Here is a 26,469-nt window from a genome sequence, read left to right on the forward strand (position 1 = left end):
AGGGGCTCCATATCCTTTGTCATCAGGAAAGTGCAAATTAAAACCACAACGACCTACTACTAAACACACCTACCAGAATGGCCAAAATCCAGAACACGGACAACACCAAATGCTGGTCAGCCTGGGGAGCCACAGAAACTCTCAGTCGTGGCTGGTGGGACTGCGACATAGCACAGCTACTTTGGAAGACGTTTCGGCAGCTTTGTACAAAACGAAACATACTCTGGGAAGGCTTCTTGTAAAGGCAAACAAACCAACAAAAACTAAACATACTCTTGTCATGGGATCCAGCAATCACTGCCCTCTGGTATTTATCCAGCTGGGTGGACAGCTGAAAACTCCTGTCTACCCAGAAACCTGTGCCCAGATGTTTATAGGAGCTCTGTTCACAACTGCCAAAACTTCGAAGCCTCCAAGATGTCCTTCAGTAGGTGGTAGGTAAACTGTGGCCCATCCACACAATGGACTCTGATTCAGTGCTCTAAAGAAACGCGCCATTAAGCCGTGAAAAGACACAGAGGAATCTTAAATGTGTATTACTAAATGAAAGAAGCCAATTTGAAAAGACTACATACTATGTGATTCCATCTATAGAACATTCTAGAAATGGCAAAACCGTGGAGACAGTAAAATCAACGGTTGCCAAGGGTTAGGGGGAGGGAAGAAGCACGGGTAGAGCACAGAGGATTTTTAGGGCAGCGAGACCATTCTCTAGGATACTATAATGGTGGATACATGCCATTATATGTTCGTTGCAACCCATAGAACATACAGCCCCAAGAATAAACCCTAGAAGAAAGCCTTTGTGTGATTATATCAATGTAGGTTCATCGTGTGACAAATGTACCACTCAGGTGGGGATGTTGATAGCAGGTGAGGCTGGGCATAGGTGGGATGCAGGATATGTGGGAAATCTCATACTTTCCTCTCAAATTTGCTCTGAGCCTAAAACTGCTTTAAAAAATAGTCTCTATAGGGGCACCTGGGTGGCTCATCTGGTTAAGCGTCTGACTCTTGGTTTCGGCTCAGGTCATGATCTCACGATTCTGTGAGTTTGAGCCCCGCATCGGGCCCTGCGCTGACAGTGCGGAGCCTGCTTGAGATTCTCTCTCTTCCCCCTCTCTGTCCCTCTCCCACTCCCACTGTCTCTCTCTCTCAAAATAAGTAAATAAATAAAAGCAACAGTCTATATTAAAAAAAGAAAACAACAATATCATCTCTAGATGCTCAAGCCAGAAATCTGGACATCCACCTTGCCACCTCTCTGGCTCCCTCCTCCTGAGCTCACCAGTACTCAAGGCTTGTGAGCTCCGCCCCCAGACTTCTCCCACCTCCCCAGCCTCCACGATGGCTCTCACCTACTCCCCAGCGATGGTCTCACCTGCTTCCACCTCTCAGCCTCTGAGAAGCAAGACAATCTTCCGAAAGCGTATGTCACATCATCGCTTCTCGCTGAACTTAGGATAAAATTGTAAATCCTTATTCTGGTCTCTAAGCCCCTCACCCTGACCGTGACTCTGGCTCCAGCTCACGTCTCCAGCCTCACGTGGCACCACTTGGTATGTTGCAGGGGCACCAGCCTTCTCAGCAACTCACCATTCAAAGCTTTGGCACACGTTGGTCCCTCGACTCAGGCTTCAAGAATCGACTTAAAAGCCTCTCCAGCAGAAAGTCCTTGCTCACGCCCCTCTTCTGAACAAAGCCAACCCTGTTAAAGTCTCTTGTGGTCCTCACCACCCCCCTAGAGCATTGACCACAAGCTACAATTACACACGTATTTTAGGGGTATCAATTGGATGCCTGTCTTCCCACCAGACTGGAACCTGCATGTAGGGAGACCACACTAGGTTCCATTTCAGCAGTGTGGAATGATAGCCTCACCCAGGGCCTGATACCATGGCTGACACAATAAATGTCATGGGGGTGAGGGAGGGACACTGGTCTGGCACTAGCAGGGGATGCCAGCACTGGACGCATGCCCAAACCACTCACTGACATGGGCAGGTGGCACAGAAGTACCTGATGCCAAGGTCGAACCTCAATGGCACTTGTATCTCTGGGGGGGGTGGGGGGACGGGGGTTGGAAGAGTTAAAGAAAGCCTGGAGGGGCGCCTGGGTGGCTCAGTCGGTTGAGCGTCCGACTTCAGCTCAGGTCACGATCTCGCGGTCCGTGAGTTCGAGCCCCGCGTCGGGCTCTGGGCCGATGGCTCGGAGCCTGGAGCCTGCTTCCGATTCTGTGTCTCCCTCTCTCTCTGCCCCTCCCCCGTTCATGCTCTGTCTCTCTCTGTCTCAAAAATAAATAAAACGTTAAAAAGAAAGAAAGAAAGAAAGAAAGCCTGGAAGGTCCTGGTCAGAAAAGGTGGCAGAGAACCCAGAGTCATGAGGGCGCTGGAGGTCCAGGATGAGAGAGCTCCTCCCTTTGACTCTGAGCACCCTTTCTACATTCTGGGAATTACCCTGAAAGCTGGACTTCTCCAACCAGCTTCTGCGACAGAAAACTACAGCCAGAACAATACACGAATTAACAGGCTGGCAGAGAAGAGTTCAGGACGCCATCTGTCCACCTCCCTCCTTCCACAGGTGAGAAATGGGAGGCTTTGGGGGCAAAGGACCCGCCAGCGTCCCCCAGAGAGCTGGTCCCTGAGCAGGGAGTGACATACTCTTCCTGTGAAAGCCCAGAGGGCTAATACTGTAGGCTTGGTGGGACACGGGTCTCTGTCCCCACCATCCAACTCTGCTGTCCAGTGAGGAAGGAGCCACGGAACGGCGTGCGGGTGAAAAAGCAGGGCTGTGTCCCAGGGAGACCTGATTTGCAGACACAGGCGGAGGTTTGAGTTTGCCCCCCACCCCTCCCCGGGCCGCAGTTTGCTAGTTCCTTCTCTCCATCTGCTGCTAGATACCACAGGTCCCAGTTTAGCTGCTCATTCGCCAGCTGACTCGATCACCTGCTGCCTTAGTTCACTGTTAACCATAAAACAAAACACAAGGGGCTCCGGGGTGGCTCAGTGGGTTGAGCGTCCGACTCAGGCTCAGGTCATGATCTTACGGTTCACGGGTTCACGCCCCACGTCGGGCTCCGTGCCGACAGCTCAGAGCCTGGAGCCTGCTCCAGACTCTGTGTCCCCTTCTCTCTCTGCCCCTTCCCCGCTTGTGCTCTCTCTCTCTCAGGAATAATAAATGAATAAACTTTAAAAACACACACACACACAAAAGCTCATTCCACCCGATTCTTCTTTTATAGCTTCACAAAACGTAAGAAGACATGGTCCGAAGACTGTTCACATGGTCCTCAACCACATTCCTTCAGCACGAGAGTGTGCGGTCACAGTAGATATGTGGGCCAGCCATTGGGAGACAAACTTCCCATCCAGATGGCGGAGGAAGCCCCTGGAGACCGCAGAGGGCTGGGCAGGCACTTCCGGTCACGGCGACACCACCAGCGCACCTGACCATCAGCCACCCTGTGGGCTCTTCCTCCCAAACAGCCCCACCCCTGACCAGCTCTCAGCACACCCACCACCGCCGCCCGGTTCAAGGTGCCGCTCCCACACCCGCAGTGCCCAGCCTGCATCTGCTGAATGAGTAGACGTCAAGGGTGGGGGGAAACGAGTTCTCCCCGGTCCTCTTTGGACAGGGGCTGAGGGCCACGCCCAAGCCTACGTCCCCACCTCACTGCCCCCGGGCCAGCTGTGCGAGATCCCCAAGTTGTTCTGGAGGAGTATGAGGTCACAGAGGGGCAAGGGAGATTGAGCAACATGCACTGTGATGCCCTCCACCCACCCCGGCTGCTGGGAGTCCAGCACGACTGTAGCAGTTGGCGGGTACAGAGTTGCCTCGCCTACGGTCACATCCCCTCCCCAAGGGGAATAAAGGCACAGCCCCCTTGCCTCGACTCGGAATAGCTATGATGGGCTATCCCAAATTCAGAGTTCCCTAAGGCCTTCATTACAACTGCACCGCAGAGTGACTTCTCCCTCTGCCCATTCCTGCTTTTTTCCCTTCCCATCCACGGATGCCAAGACCACTCCCTAATGAATGTCCACCAATCTCCATCTCGGAGTTGGGTCTCCCAAGGATCCAACATGCAAGACTGGCAACCAGGGTGAAGTCTGTTTGGGAGGATGAGTGACTCAGCGTCAGCAAATGGCAGCCAGTAGGGCCCAATCTGATCCACTGCCTGTTTTGGTAAATAAAGTTTTATTAGGACACGGCCACGCTCGTGTATGCATGCCTTGTCTGTGGCTGCTTCTGATCTACAACAGCAGAGCTGAGTAGCTGCTGTGGAGACCATCTGGCCCTGTACCAAAAAAAGTTTGTAGACCCCAGCTCTAGATCATTAAAATAAGGCCTCCTCAAATGTCTTCTGGCCCCTCGAGGAAGCAGTGCTCACGGGACTGAAGGAGCTGAGCCTGATGCAGATTTCTCTGGCAGGTCTGGCCTATCGGCATACAGCCTGTCATTTTCCCTGAGTGACGGAAGAGCTTTCGTCATGCCCTAAACCCCACTCACTACCCACGTGTTAGATTACAGCAACAGAACAGTGGGAGACACAGCTCTCACTCTGCGACCCGGCAGGGATCCGGTCGCTCCTCTCCACTGAATCCCCTCCAGACATTCACACCTTTGATCACCAGTGATGCCAAGAAACACCGGAGGCGTCTCAGACCAAGGCCACCAGCAGCCTGAGCACGGACTGGGGCACGCTGAGGTGGAAACTCCACCACAGAGCATCAACCTTTGGGACACGTGAAGAAAAGGACCTTCGTAAGTCTCTTCTCCAAGAACATCTAACAAACTTCGACGGATGTCTTGGGAACAGGGGAAAGCTTCAGATCTAGGCCACAAATGCAAAATGAAACCGGCAATGAGTTATGGATCAAAGCCAATCCTGTTTCAGGCAGGCAACACCCAGCAAAGAGACAACTACTCAGATCGGCACTGTAGACCCCAAGGAACACCACAAGGAAGGGGGTTTCAGGCTGGGAAGGACTTCTGAGTCAATAAATTTTCACTGTACCAAATGACGTGGTTTATTACATTTGATTAGAAATTAACTGCGTAGCCCCCTCTCCTGTTAGGTTCTGGCCACCAGATACTACTACTCTGTGTGTCCGTGAGTGGTCTTCAAACATCCCCTTCGCAGTGACAATGGAAGACAGCGACTGCCACTGAGAGGGTTCCCCACCCATCCGACTCCTCTGCCTCGGGCTGCTGCTGGGAGGGTGCGGGGGGGGGGGGGGGGAGCCAAGTACCCAGGACTGTTCTCGGCTCTGCCATTTCATGGCCACGTGGACTTGGGCCTATCATTTTATTTTCAAGACTCATTGGTCCTACCTAACAGGGATAGCGACAGGGAAAGTGATACTGTCTTTACAGAATGGTTTGAAAGATTCCACGATGGATGTCGGCCAGGGCCTGGCACCCAGGATCTGCGTGGTACCTGCCGTGGTTGTTGGTAGGATGGCCTGCTGGTGGCAGTGAAGCCTTCCTTACGGCGGGGCAGGGAGCTGTGCCACGTCAGTCTAGCAGGTGCCGGCAGGAGACGCCCCGACAGCAGAGATACAGGGAATAAACCCACAGGGACTGAGGAGAGAGGCAAAGCAGGAACCCATTCCTAAGCCCCCAGCCGCTAGAAAGAGAACAGGTCCCCCTCTGTCTGTTAGAACGTGATGCCCCAGTAGACATGGCCTATCTGTACCGTATCAAATGTCTGCAAGTCTCACAGTTTCTCTCATCTTGGCCATCTTTCTGGGTGTGTCCGGGAGGCTCATTCTAGAATACAATTTGGAGCACTTCCTGTCTGATGACCTAACCACTGGAACCGAAGCCGCCTTGCTTCTGTTTGCGGAATCTCCCAGGCTGTGCCTCCCTTGAGGCTGAATGTCACTAAGGCGGCTCGAGAGGACGCTGCTCACCTGGGATTTGGGGATCCTTCAGATAAAAAGAATCAGATTCAGTAACTATGAAAACATGAAGACCGCTCACGGCAAGTGGAGCCACAGGGGGCCGTCGAGAAAGACCCAGACAAGATCCCAGTTGGGGACAGGAAATACAAACAGCTCCTCAGAGTTTTAATGAGCGTTGCCCTGTCAGAAAACACTTGCCATAAGGCTCAAAAAGCTCTGTCAAGATGAAGGTCAGCGAGCTCCCCCTCGAAGTGCTGGGTAGCTTAGCACACGACAGACTGTGATGGTTAGAGCCCATGAGTCGTGCTTATAAATCTCAGGCAAAACTTCAACAGCCTGGACAAGAAGCACATTCTTGGCACCTGGGAAGGCATACGCTCCATCGCAAACTAGGTTCTGAGTGCGAAAGTATGAAAGTACGGGGCGGGTCGTGTGTGTGAATGAATGCGTGTGCCTATGTACACGTCTGAGGCGTGTGCCCAGAATGGCGAGCTCAAGGTTCTGTGGCTTTGAGCTTGATGAATGAAGGATCCAGAGTCACAAGGACACTCTCACTCACAGATTTCACCTCAGGAAAATAGAGCAGAGGGTTTTTTTCCAAGCTAGAGGGGACCTTCCAGAACACCAAATGCCCCTCTTCTCTAGCTCCCCAGACGCAGAAACAGGCTCAGAGAGCCAGGGCGGCTTGTCTACATTCCCTGCGCTAGAAAATACGAGATCAGTAACTCTAAAAAAGGTGATCTGGCCTCCGTGAAGATCTTTCCTCAAATGATCCAATGAGACCACGTGATTCAGAGCCACTCAAATCCTGCATGTGGACTCTCTGGGATATGGAGTTGTTCTGAGGGAAGTCGGCCCACAGGAAGTAGAATTCGTTCATACTGTTGGCCTAAGAACATCAGTTACACGAGCAGCCATTCCACAAAGTCAAAATCAAATATCTTCTCTGCACCAAAGCCAAAAATAAGTTGGGGTAGGGGGTGGATTTTCTCTGTTCATGCTCCTCTATTCTGAAATCAATGTTTGAGACCTCGCTCTAGTGATTTTTAAAGACCCTTTCGTGAAGGTGCCATAAATCCGAATGATTATTTCACACCATGAGACACAAGAGACACAACCTAAACACCTGGATATGCTCTGGCGTGGGGGTGGCAGGCATATAACAATGTGGATTGTACGTTTCCAGTAATCTGTATCAACAAGGAAAAGGAAGTGGTTGACTTGAACAATTTCTTAAAACACTAAATCGAGGCCCAGTTTTGCAACACTGAGACAGGCTTACATTTACTTTTTGCAGTAAGCCTGTCAGACTCAGAGGCATTTCAATGGTCTAATCAACCTGAAAGCCATGTCAAATTGCCTTAAAAATCTCTGAGCATTCAATATATACACTCTTGTTAAAATTAATTACATCATTTACCATTTCTACGTGCATTATTGCTTAAAGTGTTTTACAGCCATTTTTATTAATTAATAAAGCCTTAATGGACAAAAATTACACTATAAAATTATGGTGCATATGCTGCATTTCCAATTTTACTACTATTATCTTTAAATATTTTCCCCAAGTAGAAAGTCACTAATTCATAAATCAGAGTCGCTCGCAAAAAGCAAAACTGAAAATTGGAAGTTTGTACAGAGAACGAAATCCGGCCTGGGGCTAAGACCTGCTCTCCTCTTCCCTGACCTCCTAAGAGAGGTGAAAGGTACCCAGGGCGGCTGTCCTTGGGAATTCTCCCTGGCCTTTGCAGTGGCAGAAATAGCAACAAATTCTAGCCGAGTTGCCCCAGAAAACACAACCAAGGAAGCAGAAAACTGCGGTTTTTGCTGTTTCGCAGGTAGAATCCCCAGTGTGCTTCTTTTTGAAAATGTCCCAGAATTACTAATCTCCCCCTCACCCCCCCCCACACACACACAAGAATTCTAAGACCAATCCATAAATACCAACTATCTGATTGAAAGACAAGAAGTACAGCCCTCTAGACGCCTCCAAACCCTCAGAAGTTCAGACCAGAGAGACAAGAGCCTCGGGGAGTAGACAGCACTTTGCCCTCTTCACCCTGTTTTGGAACATCATGGACCTAAATTAACTTCATTTGGGGGCTATCGCCTGCTAGTTGCATGGCAGGGTGTGGCGCTACCATTGGAAACAAAACTCTGAGGGAAGGTCTCTTACAATCTAGAAAAGTATCTGTGCATATCTAAGGAGGACATCAACACCGAGCCATCAATCGCCGGTTGAGAGCCGAGCAGACAAAGCAATGCTCCTGAGAACCGCTTTTTGGAATAAGTTACGTAGAAGAAACTCACTATCCACCTTGGCAGGGCACTTGCATAGATTACCCGACGGATGGGGATCTGTCCTTGGCGGCCCCACCTCCCGAGGAGGGGAGCATCCCTCACCTGCTGTGTAGCTCCAGCCAGGAATGTGAATGGACAGCTGGTTGGCACCATCACCGGCGTGTCGAGCTGCGCAATCCTCTTTCCCTTTTCTTCCAGTGACCTGGTTGGCTCCCACCTCCGAGAAGGCTGTATTTTCCAACAGAGGTGAGCCACTCCAGGGACAGGCGCTGGGCCGCGAATGCACCTGCTCTGGCAACGGGTTCTCCTTCAAGGGACTTTTGTGCAAACCTGGGTTCCAGCGGGGGCCTAGGAGGGTCTGGTTCCCCTCCGTGAGCTCCGGCTTCAAGGCTCTGCTCATTGGCCCTCCGTTCTCTGTGCCATCAACTCCATCTGGTGTCAATCTGTGTGAACTACAATTTAGGTGGAGCGACAGGACCGACCTGTGCATTTTAGGGCCAGCAAGTTGAGGTTGCTCGATGGGGACAGAGAGGGACCGGTCTAGATAGTAAATGGAATTCGGACACTGCTGAGACACCCTGAGATGGATGCAGGAGCTGAACACCAGCGGCCTCTTTCCCGACCGCGGGGCCCCTGGAGGAAAACCATTCTCTCGGTTGTCCACATTGGTGACCCAGCACTCGTGACCCCCGCACGGCCGGGGATGGGTCTCGGGAAGCTTCAGCATCACTACAGAGCAGTTTCTGGAGAACTCCGTGCAAGCGAATGGTCCATGGTGCGGGCGGGGATAGGTACCCCCGGCCGGAGCAGAGGGGTCCCCGAGCAGAGCGCCCTGGGCCGTGCACTTGGTGCACAGAGGGTCCCCCACGGCCTCCCACGCCAGGGCGCTGGCTGGGGGGCCCACGCGCCTGGTCGTGATGGTGATGGACGCAAAGCCCCTTTGGGGGCCGCTGCACGGCTTCTCCTCATTGGACGGCAGCTCGGGGTCAGGTCCCGGCTTCTGCGCAGGTGTCTGGATGGCCCGCTTGCCGGGAAGGAGGGCGAACGCCCGGCTGATGGAGACCCCGCTGCGGGTCGCCCGAGATGGCTTCGCGGGACGTGCGTGCAGAGCGGACGCGCAGGGCGCGGGCAGCGCCGCCCGGTTTGCCTTTGATTTATTCTCGTCAATCAGCTGTGAAATGACTACGGATGAAATCATTTTTGGGTTTTGCGATGCCAGAGTCTCCTGCAAATGGGAAAAGACGGCAATTATTCAAGCAGTCCATTGTAACGCAGGCAGCGCACTCTCTTTCAAGGCCCAAGAGGACGTCCGGAACCGTGTTCTCGTCCAAGGCAATCTGCCCCACACACCTGACACCACCTCTGCGTGCTCAGGAAGGCAGAACACCCAGATCCGTTTATGAAATGGTTATACCCTCTGGAAATCATTCTTCTGACTGGGGAATGGGTTTTCTCTGCTGGGTACCTAACCATGTTTGTGTCCCTGGGTATCCTCGAATTTCAATAATTGCCTCCACCAGGCCCAGGAGCACCTGAATAGAGGCTCACAGCCTCATGGGGGAGGCAGGACCCAGTTCTAGAGCAGGGCTGGGACTTGGGGGCACCGGTATGTGTGAGAGAGGAGTCCCCCCTCCTCCACGGGGAGCCCTCTCCCTGCCTGGGTCCCTAACCCCCTAACACAATCTTCTGCCTTTACTAGTGTAGACTGCATTTCAGTGGTTCCCCATGCATGCCATCATGGGGGTCAAATCCCAGACAGCAGAACAAGAGAAATCAGACACCCAAGCTGGGCAGTTACCTAGACTAACACAGCGACCGTGATAATCGTGATAATCACTTATCAGCAAGGGGAGGGGCACTGAACCAGACAGGTGGAGCTTTGCCGCATGTCAGTGCCCAGGGGCATGTCAGTGCCCAGGCATGGTTTCTGTCCGGTAGAGGGATCAAGGTGTTCCATGCTTCCTTACCAGCAGATCTACGTCCAAAACGACACGCTGAGATTTTTAAGAAAGCATCTGACCAGGTCAACACCAGGCGGAGGAAGCTCTTCCGTCCCGGTTTTGTTTTTAACACGCGTTTGCGTAAACCATTGCAGAAAGCTACGTGGGCGACTGCCTGCAGGGTCACGGGCCCCCATTTTGATGCTCGTTATCCCACACGATTAGAACGAACCCTTGCCTGGAACTGCACAGAACCCCAAATAATACGGTAACGACTCAATTCCCACCGCGTGCGGAGCCTGGAGGCTTAATTGGTGCTCAGCAGGTAGGCGGCAATTTCCAAGCTCCGAGGGGCCTGAGAATCACCTGGCCTGTTACAACTGCACGTTCCCCAGGCTCTGGAGGTTCGGACGGTGCGGGTCTGTGGGCGGGGCCCAGGCATCTGCGGCTTAACCAACACCCCCATGAGCCTGGGGTAATTGATCCGGGGAGCACGCTTTGAAAAACACGAACAGAGGGGCACCTGGGCGGTTCGGTGGGCTAAGCCTCGGCTTAGGCTCAGGTCATGACCTCCCAGTTCGTGAGTTCGAGCCCCGTGTCGGCCTCTGTGCTGACCGCGGGGAGCCTCCTTGGGATTCTCTCCCTCCCTCTCTCTCTGCCCCTCCCCCCCTCAGAATACACATTTAAAGAACAAAAAAGAAAAACACGAACAGACCGTGAGACTGCCAGGCTTTTCAAGGATGGGAAGCCCTTGTGTTTGATGACAGAAAATGTTTCTCTTTCCCTACGATGTGATAAGAAAGCACAAAACTTCCTTTTCTTCAGAGCAGGATTAACACTCATTTATGCAACTAATGTAATGCTTTCCTCCACCCGGACTTCTGACGAGGGGCCCAGCACGTGTGATCTTAGCACCCCGGGCTCATTGCATTCTTACTGTTCGACGCGGGAAGACGGTCCGCTTCTCTTTCCTGGTTTTTTTCTTTTGTTTTTCCTGTTTCCCAGGGCAATCTCTAGCACCTTACCCATGATTCGATGTGAAAGATACATGGGAAGTTGGACATTCAAAAGACCACACGAGACAGGTGACGAACACACAGAGCCACCTTAAAATTTACTTCGGTTCCCTAAAAATCAAAATATCACGGCTACCTTTTCCCAGATGGCTAATGGGAGCTCTGCCTGCGGCCTCGTCCCCAGCGCTTCTCAGCCCACATTGCCCACAACAACCCGGGAGCTTGTAAAAACCCTCAAGCGCAGGCCGCATCCCCGCACCATGACGTCAGAATCCCTGGGGGTGGAGCCCAGGCATCAGCGTTCTTGAAGTTTCCAGTGTGATTCCAGCGGGCAGGGGATGCTGAGAACCATTGCCAGATGCTTCTACGACCCCTCTGTCTCTGCTTCCAACGGTGCCCCCTCCATGGCTGTAGTTTGCATACAAGAAAATTGCAAGGACCCTGGTGCCTACTGCATGCGGTTTGACACGGTACGAAGCCCCTCCCACTTGATAATTGAGCCTGTGCACCCCACCCGGGGTATAATCATCCCTACTAGGAATTCCTCTGACAACAGTCTCTGGAGGAAAAAAACCAAATACTCAACTTGGAAAGCGTGCTGTATTGGTCTGATTTTAGACTTTATTGCAATGTCTCCCAAAGTTTGGGCCAGTAACCACTTGCATAAAAAACACCTGGTATTGGTGGGTTGGGGGGGGATTTTAAAAATTCAGACTTCTGGGGGCACCTGGGTGGCTTAGTCAGTTAAGCATCTGACTTCGGCTCAGGTCATGATCTCATGGTTTGTGAGTTCGAGCCCCATTTGGGCTCTGTGCTGACCGCTCAGAGCCTGGAGCCTGCTTTGGATTCTGTCTCTGTCTCTCTGCCCCTCCCCTACTCGCTCTCTGTCTCTATCTCTCTCAAATATAAAAAATAAAAGATAAAACATTTTTTTATAAAAATGCAGACTTCTGGACCCTTCCCTCCCCCTCTCTAGACATAGGTGAATCAGGATCTCTGGGGTAAGACCCAGAAGCTATGTATTTTTTGGTTTGTTTTAAAGCTATTTACTTATTTTTTTTAAACTTTTTTAACACTTATTTATTTTTGAGAGAGAGACAGAGCATGAGCAGGGGAGAGGGGGAGAGAGAGAGAGAGGGAGACAGAATCCGAAGCAGGCTCCAGGCTCTGAGCTATTTGTTAGCACAGAGCCCGACATGGGGCTCGAACTCATGAACTGCGAGACCATGAGCCGAGCCGAAGTTGGACACTCCACCGACTGAGCCACCCAGTTGCCCCTATTTACTTATTTTTTTTAAGAGCAGGGGAGGGGGAGAGAGAGAGAGAGAGAGAGAGAGAGAGAGAGAGAGAGAGAGAGAGAATCCCAAGCAGGCTCCTCACTGTCAGTACAGAGCTGAACTCAGGGCTCAATCTCACAAACTGGGAGATCATGACCTGAGCTGAAATCCAGAGTTGGATGCTTAACCCACTGAGCCACCCAGGTGCCCCCAGAAGCTAGGTTTTTAACCACAGATACAGTGAAAGGAATGCCAGGCCAGGACTCAGACCTCCTGGGGCCCATCCTGAGCACACACTGGAGGGACACCCTGGGGCTATCCTGGGGGTGGCAGGTGCCACTGTAGGAGGTCCTAGAAGCCCAGGAGGATGGGATAGAACCAGCCGCCATCTCGTTACCTTGGGCCCGGCAGACACAACTGCGACTCTGGGTCCACCAAATGCAAACGGACGAAGGAAGAACAACAACGACTGGTGTGAATTTGAACTTAATTCTGAAGCTGGGGCATCGCTCGGTATGTCAGAGCGATGCCTGACATACCACTGTTCCTGAGGGAGAAATGCTAACAGAAGTCCAGTCCAAACAAAAGTCTGTTTGCCTTCTCTACCTTACCGGGAAGTTTGGGACATCAAAAACAATGACAGATGTGAAAGTATACACCTGAAAATATGAACATGTTCTCTAACTCCAGGGTATGACTTTTTCTGTGATTTAGCAGAAATCAGAGGATATCTGAGGTACTCAAACCTATGGAAGAATGAGGGGGCATGGGGGTATTTATGAGGAAGGCGTTTGCATTTATTGGAATTACATAAACGGAAAGAACCCGTTACGTACCCAGTACACTGCAGTTCTGTCAATGGGAATGTAGAATGAATGAAACCTTTTTAGATGTAAAGTCTGTCATTATAACATAGGGTCGCGATCGAACCCTTTATTAACTCATCAGAAATATCTACTGATCATCTACTACCTGCCAGGCTGAGGACACCTCTTGGCCCCATGGCGTTAACAGACTGGCGATAACACCAAGCAGGTAATCCAATTGTCAGGACTGCGATTATTGGTTAAATCTTACTGTGTTTTTTCAGATGTTTACACTCCACTTTGACAAAAGCCCCATTGGATAGACTGAGAAACGTTAAAAACGAAACACTATACTCTTTGCCAATTAATATGCATCCTAGACTCATATGGGAAGTTCTCTCTGTCAGATCCTATTTTCTCATGAAGATCCATTAAATAATTAAAGTTGAGGTCCAACCTCTTAAAAAGTCGGGTTGTTGGGGGTGCCTAGGTGGCTCATTCGGGTGGACGTCCGACTTCGGCTCAGGTCATGTCTCACAGTTTATGAGTTCGAGCACCGCCATCGGGCTCTGCTCTGACGGTGCTGAGCCTGGAGCTTGCTTCAGATTCTGTCTCCCTCTCTCTTTGCCCCTCCCCTGCTCACGCTCTGTCTCTCCCTCTCTCAAAAATAAAATAAAAACGTAATGAATAAATAAATACCCGGACTGCTGTAACAAAGCACCACAGTCTGAGTGGCTCCAACAACAGAAATATTATTTCCTCCCAGTTCTGGAGGCTGGAAGTCGGAGGACAAGGGGTCAGCAGGGATGGTTCCTTCTGACTCTTCCCCCGCACCCCCACCCACCACATCTTTGCATTTTCTCCTTTCAGTGTCCTAAATATCCTCCTCTTACAAGGGCATCAATCATATTGGATAAGGCCCACCCTCATGACCTCATTGAACCTAAATTACCTCCTGAAAGAGTCTGTCTCCAAACACAGTCAGACCCTGAGGCACTGAGAGTTAGGACTTTGGCACATGCATTTGGAGCTGGGGGGAGACACAATCCAGTTCATAACAGACTACAATACACCACTTTGTGTCCAGATCTTCTTCCGGGGCTGGGAAACCAAGAAAGACAGGACACACAGGTGCTAGTCGATGCTCCTAACTTGGCCCACTGCTTTTAAATCAGGGCAACTTCTCAGAAAAGCAATCCCTTCTTTCACATCAAATATCTTTCCCAGTGAAGCTATCCCAGGGTGCCACTCCACTGTCCTTTATATTGGGTTAACTGAACACGGCTTTGGGGAAAAAAAGGTATCTTTTATCTAAAATAAGATTAACTGATGTAAGATTTGATTTGAAAAGAAAATAATCTTGCATTTAAAGTAGAATGTTCAAGGTCAGAGCAAGGTCGAATGAATAGCTGCGTATCGCGTCTTGCTCTGGCAATAAATCACCCATTTCCTGACCATCCTCACACAATACGGGCATCTGTACATTTTCTTTCTCATAAATGCAGCTTTAAGACATTGATTGCTTTTAAATGTTTCAAACATGATCTTGGAGGGCTGGTAACTGCTTTCCCAGTTTTATTCATCTTATTGACTGCTTTTAACTTTATATTTATGTCTTAAGGCATATTGCTAAGAAAGGCACCATCTCATAAACCGAAGGAAGAAAGAGATAAGTGGCGGATGGTCAGAGACATCGGATCCTGAACCGCTGGAATGGGGATGCTTCCATTCTTGTAGCAATTTATTTCTCCAAAGGATAAGCATCTAATCCAACCTGTGGCTTTGAAATCTATATTTTCCTCCACTTGACAATTCTTCCCTTTTCCAGGGTTGCTCTGCAGCCTACAGCTATGCTCTCCAGATGGATTCTTTAGCCCCGTATCTGCACGGATACACTCCACAGTCACTTCCGTGCTAGCCGCAAGCATGCTTACTCCTATTTGGTGGATCCAGAATCATCACCACCAAGTCCTCTGTCAACCTAGTGGTGTTTCGTCAGGGACGTAAGAGTGTTTTCAAACATATGAGTTCTCTCTGGCATGTAGCAGTAGGGAAAGGCCGTTTTAAGATAAATGGAAGAAATGGAGTCTTCTCCATTTCCGTCCTGAAACTTTTGTCTTCCCACGCACTTGCAAGAAACCAAAGGACTTGGTACAGTGTAATATACAGCAGTGAAAAGCTGGAAGGAATCCAAATGTCTTGCTTAAAACGGGATCGGGTAAGTAAATCATGGCAGGCACAACTGCATCGTATTCTGTAGAAATTAAAAATAAAGATTACAAAGAATTTAAATGCCACGGGAAATTGCCTGTGATAGAATGTTATGTAATAAAAGAGAGCTATAAAAGTTGATATACATTATAGTTGTATGTAACAAAAAATTGCATGGGAAAAAGAAGGGAGCGAAATATATATAAATATTTTCTTACGTATTTCTATATTTTCCTAAGTGTCTACATGGAGCTGCCATTACTTTTGTTATCAGGAAAATTTACACGTTGTTTTTTTAAAAGAAGAAAACTCTGTTCCATATTTCATTCCTTTTAAATAATCACTTGGTTGAAGAAGTGCCTGCATATCATTTCTACAGCTTCGACGAATTTTGAAAGGGAAAGTGATCAATCTTGTGCAGGCTCGGGAGGAGAGGCGGAGATTTATGGCAGTTACCAAGGAAGGGCATCCGTCGGGAGTATTCCATCATCGCACACCGCCCTTATAACAAACACACGGGGACAAGCTTTAAAAGCTCAAAGTTGGGAGGGAAATTTGAAAGTCACGCTACTGATCTGATCAAAGTAGATGGTCCAGATCATTCCAAAGCAGAGGCTTAGAAGGTGTGATTTCTGAGTTCTTGAATTCTGTCACAGATAACGACCGTGTGTGTGTGTGTGTGTGTGTGTGTGTGTGTGTGTGTGTGTTATAGGAATCCAACCACATAGCCCCAACGATCTATATCACTAATAACCAAACTGATTAATTTTAGCATCAGATGCTGGAATTTGCCAGCTCAGTGTGAAAATCAGGTGGGAAAGATCTTCAGCTGGTATCTTTCTTCAAAAGAGTAGCAATCGACTTGATCATTATCTTGCCCTTCTTAACTGGGTACCTCCTTTCAGGGATGGTTCTCAATGATCCACTGTTCCTCCTACTCATTTCCCTCCCTGCAACCTGAGGTTCCGGCTCTTGCTTTCCGGGAACAAATTAATTATAGCCAGGCATCTTTACATCCTCAGACAGCGAGCTCAGCGCTTCCACAGAGAAAGGGCTTTCAATATTGATGACTAGATCTCAGCAGCCAGAATAGCATCCTTTCTCCATTGTGTGGGAGTTCAGGCTTGGGGTCTCTGAAGGAAATGTCAAGTTTCGTTACAGGCAGAATTAAATCAAAGGATAATACCAAAGACAAGCATTTTCAGGGGAAAGATATTTTTCACAGATACCCTTCTTACTTTAATGTGTCATGAGACATCGATTCTTATAATTCCACAACCTCTTAGAATTACAAAAGTTCATGGCAGAATATCCACTCATGAAAGAGAACAGATGCCTTATAAACTAACCCTTTGGATGACGATTCTTTCAGGCAGGAAAGTCCATATTTTAAGATGTGTTAATTGGAGGGGCGCCTGGGTGGCTCAGTCGGTTGAGCGTCCGACTTCGGCTCGGTCATCATCTCGCAGTCTGTGAGTTGGAGCCCCGCGTCGGGCTCTGTGCTGACAGCTCGGAACCTGGAGCCTGCTTCGATTCTGTGTCTTTCTCTCTCTCTGCCCCTCCCCTGCTCGTTCTCTGTCTCTCTCTGGCTCTCAAAAATAAACATTAAAAAAAAAAAGTGTTAACTCGAACGAGTCTTCCTTTATGGGCAGCCCTTTGGAGCAAGGGAAGAACAGAAGCCTGGAGCCAGACAGCATATGAGGTAGGAGATTCAGGGCAAGTCAACTACTGGAGCTATAGAACTTTAGTTTCCTCATCTGCAAAATGGGTATAATAATAATACCTCCCTCCCAGGATTATGGGAAGGATGGAATGAGTCCATCAATTAGCCAGAACCTGGTCTGTGATACATTGGTAACATTAACCCTTGTGGACAGAGTGCTTTGTTCTCTAGAATCAGAAACATATCATTTCATAAATATGACCTCTGATTTTCTCCCTATTTCAGATTCCTGACGCTTTTTGCAGTTATAATGATGTGTACTAGAGCTTGTTAGATTTCCAATTATCTCTTCTCCACCTTCAAAATGCTGCACATCATTCTCTCTCTCTCACTCTCTCTCTCCAGCAGATAAATTTTGGTTTAAAATTGAGATTCAATCACCATACTCTCCTTTGATACTGCAAATTTACCAATTGTTGGTGAAGATTATAAAAGACTGATTAAATAGACACGGCATACTTTAAAATTTTTTTAATGTTTTTATTTATTTATTTATTTTTGAGAGAGACAGAGTGCGAGTGGGGGAGGAGCAGAGAGAGAGAGAGAGAGAGAGAGAGAGAGACAGAATCCAAAGCAGGCTCCAGGCTGCGAGCTGGCAGCACAGAGCCCGACGCAGGGCTCGAACTCATGAACCGTGAGATCATGACCTGAGCCTAAGTCGGACGCTTAACTGACGGAGCCACCCAGGCGCCCCTGCCTTAATTCAGTTTTGACTAAACTAGATAAAATGCAAACACATCATAAGTAGGCCCATGATCACATTTTATAGTTGGCTGCATTTTACTGGCTGGTCTAGAAATTAGAAACATGTTACCTCGGTGAAGTCAGATTTATTCTCTGTAACATCAGACTGAAGATTTTTAAGGGCAATTTGATCATTTGAACTGTACTGGCTGTCCCGTAATCCTAGGCAAAAGGAGATAATATGGCTACTTTTTAGTAAATGAGAGGATATGATGGAATCTAGAACTCTATGGTTTCTTGGCACCCCGTCAGGTATTATACTAGCCAAGGGTGTATCCAGTATATTCTGACTCGGGATGAAACCTTGTACATTTCCTTCTTTTATTCCACCCCCTCCATTTAGGCTCTCTGGCTTTATTATTATTTAGTTTATAATTAGGCTGCAAGATTCCTTCTTCCATGCTGTTGTTTAGGGTCCTAGATTCAGTAATAATTGAACAAGTTCGGACCGCTCACATTCTCCCTCATCCTGAGTTTACACCCAGCAGGAGAAAAAAAACACATGTAAGGGGTTCCCAGCACCACCAGAGTCAAGAAAAGGCTGAAACTGTAAGACCAACTTTTATCCAATCTCTTAACACCACAGTGCTCGAAGGAGCTGTGAGTGGCCCAGACGCTGACAGTGAAACTGCTTCGGACCGGCTGAGGATAATACCTGTGATACCACGGTGGGGATAAGTAAGACACTGTGGATAGCCCTCCACAGACACACCTGCCACACTGAGAGCAGAGCATATCATCAGAGCCAAGGGCACACAGCAGGGGGCCGAGAATCGTGAACCTGGGTTCCAGCTGCCCCACCAGCAACGGGCTTGGTAGCTGTGGACAAGTCTGTGGAACCGCTCTGTGGGATTTTCCTGTCCACCAAAGCCGCCCTGCATTCCTCCGCAGCACCGAACAGGATCTACAACCCAGCACCGAACAGGATCCACAACCCAGCAGCATTATGATGCCCGCCTGGGTGCCTGTTGCTAAGTCAGGAATGTATACCAAACACAGGAAGGAGGGTGAAGAGAAGAAGAGCCTACATGGTCCAGTCTCTGCAGCCCAGGGAACAACGTCACCCTCACAATACAGATATTCTGGGGAGAGTGATTTTTCCAAAGCCTACGAAGAACGGTTCCCCAACGGCTAGTGCTGGTGATGAGGTTCTCTAAGTTAGAGAAGAAGGAGAAGCAGCTGTCTTCATCAACTCACGAGAAGGACTTATTAAAAATTTACAATATAATTGAAATAACTCGCAGAATTTCAAGCATTTTACGGAGAAAATGGTACACTATAGCACTTTTAATCTTGGCAGGTTTGCAAGGGGATCATGGGAATATCAAGGGCCACCACTGACCCATCCAAAGCCTGCTCGCGTCCCCTCTCATCCTTGAGTGACGACGGAGCCCCCATCAGCTCCAACGCAGATGCGTGGCTACACCTCCATCTCCTTCCGTTACTGAGGGACACAGATAGTCATTCGAGGTGACGTGCACAGACCACTTTCCATGAAGCACAAATATAAGACCTGAAAGATCTCACAGATTTCTCTGCAGGGTCGATGCATCATGATGAGCTGACAATAAAGCTGATGAAGAAGGAAATCTCCTGGCTCTAGTCATGTGGCCTCGTGTTAAGAAGTCTGAAGTCAGCACAGGCTTTGGGGCCAGCTAGACCCAGAGCTGCAGCCCAGCTCAGCCCCCAGCTCACCTGCAGCAGGTGAGTTACTTGGCCTCTCTGAGTTTCTCCAGCCATAAAATGCAGAGACGAACATCTCTCGCCCAGCCTTGCCATCAAGGCCCTGAGGGCAGTGTATGTAAAGGACTTGGGCCGGGGTGGGATCTGGGGTTAACGTTTGGTAACCCGCACTGGTTATGACTCTTAATGAGTCTGACCAAGACAGCACCACCTCCCATCCCAGCCTAGATGGTCGCTAGAGTCAGACCACAAGGTCCCAGGATCTCTAGCTACGTGCGTGGCTTTGGGAAAGTAACTCCGCATCCCTTGGCTCCTTGTTGTGAAATGGGACATAATAATGGAGAGAGGTCCTGAAAGAGATTGAGTGGCCTACCTAACCTGCCCTCAGCACAATGCCCAGAACATAATGACATGCGAGAAACATGAGCTACGGGGGAGGGGCATCACCCCCAGCAGGGAGGAGGGCCAGAACTGGGCCCAGACAAGCAGGGACTGAGTCTCAGCACTCCGCGGCTGCTGCAATATTGCCCACCAACTTCGGGGCTCAAACAGCACAGATGTGTTATCTTCCAGCTCTGGAGGTCAGACGTCCAGTGCAAGTCTCACGGAGCTACAGTCAAGGGACTGGCTGGCTGCACTCCTTTGGGAGGCTCCAGGGAGAATGTGGTTCCTTGCCTTTTCCAGCTTCTAGATGCTGCCGGCTTTCCTTGGCATGTGGCCGTACGTCACTCAAGCTCTGGGTCCATCATCACTTCTTCTCTCTCTGACCCTCCCGCCTCCCTCTTATGGGGACCCTTGTGCTTAGATTGGACCCACAGATAATCCAGGATCACGGTCCCGTCTCAAGGTTCTTAACCACATCTGCAAAGTCCCTTTTGCCATGAAAGGTAGGATGTCCACCAATTCCGGGGACTAGGATGCAGACATCCTAGTTGGGGAGACTGAGGTAGATGCATTGGATGAAATGTAGGGCCTTTAAAACAACAAAAATAAGGTCTATGCAGCAACACGGGTAAGTATTCACAATGCACTGTTTATCGAAAGAAAGGGCTCAAAAACTCACGAACCACACGATGATCAAACGTGAAGACATACGTACGAGAGTTCACAAAACTGGTAAAGTTGGAACTTAAGCCACGAGCCTATTTTGGAGTGAAAATGAGGTAAGACTAAAGCCACAAAAGAGGATGTCTGATACGATGACCTCAAAGGACATGAGGAGGTGAGTTACGAGAGTGGTTAAAAGCATAGAATTTGGGAAAGAAAGACCCTGAATCAAATCCGTGTCTGCCACTCACCACTTGGTCAATTTAAGTAATTTGGGGGTAAGTTGGTTAAATTGTCAGTCTTGTTTTCCCAAGTGTCAGAGGAAACGAGACCCTGTAAGAAATAATGGGACGATGAATAGCAAGGCTGTTAGCAGAGTGCCTGGCGTGCAGTGAGGACACATCCCCTGTGCCTTCCCGCTTGACCACGGATGGAGGCCCCCGCCATCGGGTGACCCCGCGCTGGCATCTCCAAATAAGACAAAACCGGGGGACACGTGGGGCAGGTTAGCAAGAACTACGGTAAATAGAAGTTTTGGCTTTTCCAGTAGCTGGCATCCATGAGTTTCACGGGAAAGGGGTTCACGTCTCCCGTACAGAAGATGCATTAACCAGACCAGATTGCACATGGCCTTGGTCTTGCTCCTGGTGTGAGGACAGGAAGGGGCCAGGCCAGTCTGCTCCTCTCCACAGTGGGAGCTGGCCTGGCCCAGACCTCCCCCAGGGGCCGGTTGAGTCCACTCCGCATCAAGAAATCGTCCTGGTTAAGAGGAAACTGGCAGACGACGGGCAGGCCCTGTGCACCTGCGGGGCATATACACCAGCCCTGGTGCCATCCCAGAAATCTCGCAGCCTGGAGCCAAATTCCAGCTGTGCCGCTTTGGGTAGTGTACATGACCTCCCTGACTCCGGTGTCCCCCCTGTGACATCAGACCCAGAGCTGTCTCCGTTCGTGCCCTGCTGTGGGGCGCCGTCCCATCCCCCAGCTGTTGGGAGGGTAGCTGTCAGTGACTCACAGCTTCACTCTTCTCTGAGAACAGTCCTCTGTGGATGCTGCACCTTTCTGTATGTTGGCCCACAGCCAGGGGTGGGACACAAAAGAGGTACAAAAGCCAGGAAAGCTCTATTGTGCATGCTCCAGAGGGTAAGCCAAGGGCCAGACTGTACCCCGTCAGGCCTCCCTAACTCTCTCACAGTCCTTTCCTGGGGCACACCCTCGCCCACATGTCTCCCAATCCCTACCTCGGGCTCTGCTTCTTGGAAACACAATGGGGTCCTACCGCACAGCGCTGTTTAAGACTGAGAGCTTTCAGAGTGGCGCTCCCGGACCACAACCTTCCGCGTCATGGGCGAACTTGCTGGAAGTGCCCATTCTCGTGTCCCACCCGCCCTCCCGCAGATCTACTAAATCAGAGAGTTGGGTGGGACTTAGCCGAGACATTTTAGCAAACCCTCCAAAACATTCAATGCAGCTCGGGTCCAAGAACACTGCCGGTCTTAAGCCAACACGCTCTTCTACAAATGATAAGTTTAGGGCCCTGGGAGGAAACCACATGCTTTTGATCGCAAAACCACACCATGGCTTTTGGAAAACTGTATCTAGGAGGATCTAAATGGGACCCTTAACCACTTACTTCCACTAAAATGAAGCCATCAACACCACCAGCATCCTGACTTTTACTTTGATATTAATTTAAAAATCAGCCTGACTACGGGTGGGGTCCGACTTCGGCTCGGGTCATGATCTCGCAGTTCATGGGTTCAAGCCCTGTGTCGGGCTCTGTGCTGACAGCTCAGAGCCTGGAGCCTGCTTCGGATTCTGTGTCTCCCTCTGTCTCTGCCCTTCCTCCATTCTCTCTCTCTCTCTCTCTCTCTCTCAAAATTAAATAAATAAACATTAAAATTTTTTTTTAAAAAAATCAGCCTGATTTTAGCCAACAATCCATTGTGGGTTTACAGATCAGTTGGGTGGTGCCCAGCGCTCTGGTCCTCTGGGCCCCAGGGAGGGTGTCAACGCACTGGCATGTCTGAAGAAGTTTCCTCTCCCGAGATGGTTGGAAGGTCTGTATATGCTTCTGTCTCCATCAGCCTTAGCCACTCATCCAAGGCCATTCACCCTCAACTTTGAGCCCCTTTCCAGAGCCCACAAGCGCCATGAGCGACATTAAGTGAACACATCAAGAGACCCTAAGCCAGACACTCCTGGAATTCAGATTTCCTCTCTGGAGGAAGGTGTGCTTCAGGCACGGAGTCCAGAGCAGGAAGTTATGTAGCACTCGGGGTGTTGGGGGCCCTGGACTGAGGCAAAGGCAATGAGAAGCTCTCCCGCCCATGGCTCTGCTATCCCGGCCTCCGCGAGCCACGGACAGAGCCCTGCCAGCCAAAGGGACCCCAGCAGGGTTTGGGATGAAATGGCCCTACAGGACGGGGTGAGTTTAGACAAATATAGAAGTGGGGTGGACAGAAGGTGGCACAGCCTGAACAGAGGTGTAAGAGAAGGTGGAAATGGCTTAGAGTAGAAAAAGCAGAAAAATCCAGCATATTTGGAGACCGGCAGGTAAGCACAATGGGTGAAGCACAGGGTAGGAGCAAGGAATCACCCACAATGCCCATACAGCACCCAACAATGCTCGAGGCGTCGCTATGAAAACAGCGGACGAGCACCGCCTGATGAATCACTCCATCAAAGTCATGTGGAAATGACGTGCCCGGCCTTCAGTTAGTTTGGTGAGCACGCGTGTTTGCATTCCTCCATCATCCACATCAGGGACAAGAAGGCACACCCAGATTCCCACTTCTGGGTCCATAAACACCTCTCCTCACCTACAGCCTTAACAGGAGCTTCCGCCACATTGAACCATACCTTACAAAAGCATTTCAAAATGGATGTTTCTCAGAACTACTTCTCCAATTTAAGTTAAACTAATCATCTCTGTGGGGTTTGACCCTGTTAGCTACCCAGTGTCTCTGGGAGATCTTTCCATCTTTGACTTCTGGAACAACGGGTCTTCTGTCTTCCTCCCTTCTGGCTACTGTGTCTTAATTTCCTTTGTGGGTTCTCTCTTTGACCATCCTGTTCTCCCTCTGGGCCCTCGTGCCGAATCTCAGACACACCGTGGCCTCTGCTCACTTTATAAACCAATGCCAAGGAAAGACCCAGATCTCCTCTGCGAGCACCAACCCCTAGAACCACCTAGCCTCCAAATCACCTAGTATGAAAGGGAACCAACCAACTCTCCCCAAGCTGCCTCCTCTCTTCCTCCTCCTCTTCTCCCTCCTCTTCTCCCTCCTCTTCTCCCTCCTCTTCCTCCTCCTCCTCTCACTCCTCCTCTTCTCCCTCCTCTTCCTCCTCTCTTCCTCCTTCTCCTCTCCCTCCTCCTCCTCCTCCTTCTGCTCCTCTCCTCCTTCTCCTGCCGAACTGCACCCATTATTTTGGCAAGTGGCCACCATCCACCTATCACCCACAATAGAAACTGAGGCGTCCCTTCCTACCCCCCTCTTCCCCTCCAATGTCCAATGGAAAGCCAAGGCCTGTTTTCCCTTACGAGATAGGCTCTGTTCCGTCCCATCTGGTTAATCCTACCAGTACTGCCTGCTCCTGGTGAGGTCACAGTCAAGCCGGTGACCCCACACCAGACTTGTCTCCTGTCTGGCTCCCCCCCCAATCTCCTTGACATCACCAGTTTGTGACCTTGTGGCTCCCTTGAAAAATCTAACGAAAGGATCCCCAATTTGCCCTCCCCTCCTCGAACAGGGCATGAGAAACATACACATAAAAACCTGAGCTCCTGTATCGGGGCCCCTGGGGCTCCAGGAGACTAGGCTAAGTGCCCTTAAAAGAAGCCTGCTGCTACTTCCCCGAGGTGGCAGCTCCCGCGTCTCTGCGATCCCGGGTGCCACCTTTCCGATCTTCCCGTGCGGCTACCTCCTCGTGCTCTGAAACAGCTCACGACTGTCTCCTCTGGGGAGGGCTCCGTGGCCGACCCGACCCTGCATGCCCCCCGGTCCAGCATGGCACCCACGTACATTTCCTGGGGCTGCCGTGACAAGTTATCACAAATGAGGTGGTGACAGGAATTTATTCTGGACGCCAGCAATCTGAAATCAAGGTACTGGCCGGCCATGCCGTGTCTGAAGGACCCAGGGGAGCATCCTCCCTCTCCAGTTGCTGAGTGCTCGCGGTTGCTGGCCGTCCTCATGTTCCTTAGCATGTAGCAGTGCGACGCTCATGTCTGTGTCCATCGTCACATGGCCATCCTTCCTCTGTCTCTGTGTCTGCAAATCCCTCTCTTTACAAGGGCACCAGCCACTGGCTTTAAGCACCCCCCCCCCCGACTCCAGCCCAGTCTGACCTCATCTCGACTCTATCTGCAAGGACGCTATTTCCAAATACGGTCACATTCGCAGGCATCGGGGATTAGGACTCCAACGAATCTTTTTGAGGAACACAATTCAGCCCGCATCTATGCCCCTGACAGGCTGTCACTACCTTCTGTCCTCACTACACTGTTCTGTAATGATCTGTTCATGCACCTGCCTCCCCAAGCGGACGGAGGTCTTCAGAAGACATTCTCCTATTCATCTCCCTCCTCCCGTGCCTCAGCCAGCACCTGGCCAGCTGGGGACACTCACTGCATGGTGGCTGAATGAACAAATTATTTTATATTTGGACAAGAGTTACACCTGTGGGGCAAAAAATCACAACGTACCTTCCTCAGGCACTTTTATCGTACCTTCCACTGGCGTTTCAAAGACATTTTACTCCGTTTCAAAGGTCTGTTAAGGACAAGGAGGTGTTTGGCTAAGAAAAAAGAAAAGAAAGAAAGGAAAACCCAGCACAGTTTCCATCGGTAACTACTCTTGGAATGAGGCAGGTTCCCACCTTCCGCCTTAGGCTGGAGAACCTCTAAAGGTTGTACTTGTGATGGAGTCACCGGAATGTGTACACGGCAACCAGGGGCGGGGCAAGGAATCCACCTTGGCTTCGACAAGTAAGGAAAGTTCTCACGACCACTATGTCGAAGCTTTCCAAGGAGCACTGTGAGGTGTGAGACGAGGAGCTGTTTTGTCTACTGCCTACGGTCAGATACCCATTTCTGCACCTCCTCCCCAGCTTCTCAGTACTTTATTTTTCACCTGTTTTTGACGATGCTGGTCCTCTCGCCAAGCACCATTTTTGCCGTTTAAAAGCGCCCTGACTAGGAACGTGCATTCAGAAAACATCACAATGTTCATGTGAATAACCCGTTTTTAATACGTAACCAAATTCTGCGAGCCAGTTTATCTAAAATATTGGGCAATGTAACAGTCGGTTTACCATGCAAGCTATTATAAGAACAATCGGTTTTCATACAATTTAATAAAACACCTTTGACACTAAATTATAATGAACGTTGTTTTATCATTTATGCCCAACCACATCTGAGGTAGCTTATAATTAGCAACAAGGATTTTTGCCAAAAGATAGAACATGCAGGGGCACCAGGATGGCTCAGTCGGTTAAGGCATCTGACTCTTGATTTCGGCTCAGGCCGGGATCTCACGGTTCGTGGGATCGAGCCCCACGTGGGGCTCTGCGTGCGACGGTGCAGAGCCCGCTTGAGATTCTCCCTCCCCCACCTCTCTCTCCTCCTACCCCACTCTCTCTTTTGCTCTCTCAAAATAATTAAACTCCAGAAAGGGAGAACTGTGATAAACGAAGCAAGTGGGGACCTGGAGACATCACCGAACCATATCGCCTGGACTGAAGGTGACACTGGTGCAGATGAATCGCAACCTAAGGGCAAGTGTGCAACAGCCAGGTCCACGGGGGGACA

At 50.0% G+C, this 26,469-nt stretch overlaps 1 protein-coding gene across 8 annotated transcripts in view; it reads right to left on the minus strand.

Annotated features, from left to right (window-relative positions):
- Nucleotides 1-26,469, minus strand: part of C13H10orf90 (chromosome 13 C10orf90 homolog) — a 266,729-nt gene that overhangs the window by 56,614 nt on the left and 183,646 nt on the right. For 4 of the 8 annotated variants that reach the window (XM_058698098.1, XM_058698097.1, XM_058698104.1 and 1 more), the window contains one exon: nucleotides 8,310-9,432. In XM_058698098.1, the coding sequence (XP_058554081.1) occupies nucleotides 8,310-9,432 (1,123 nt within the window). Of the gene's footprint in view, nucleotides 1-8,309; nucleotides 9,433-17,994; nucleotides 18,087-20,905; nucleotides 20,988-25,362; nucleotides 25,565-26,469 lie in introns of those variants that run through there. The other 4 variants (XM_058698102.1, XM_058698101.1, XM_058698100.1 and 1 more) reach the window with 4 other exon arrangements.

This window comes from Neofelis nebulosa, chromosome 13 (assembly GCF_028018385.1).
Source record: "Neofelis nebulosa isolate mNeoNeb1 chromosome 13, mNeoNeb1.pri, whole genome shotgun sequence".
NCBI lineage: Eukaryota > Metazoa > Chordata > Mammalia > Carnivora > Felidae > Neofelis > Neofelis nebulosa.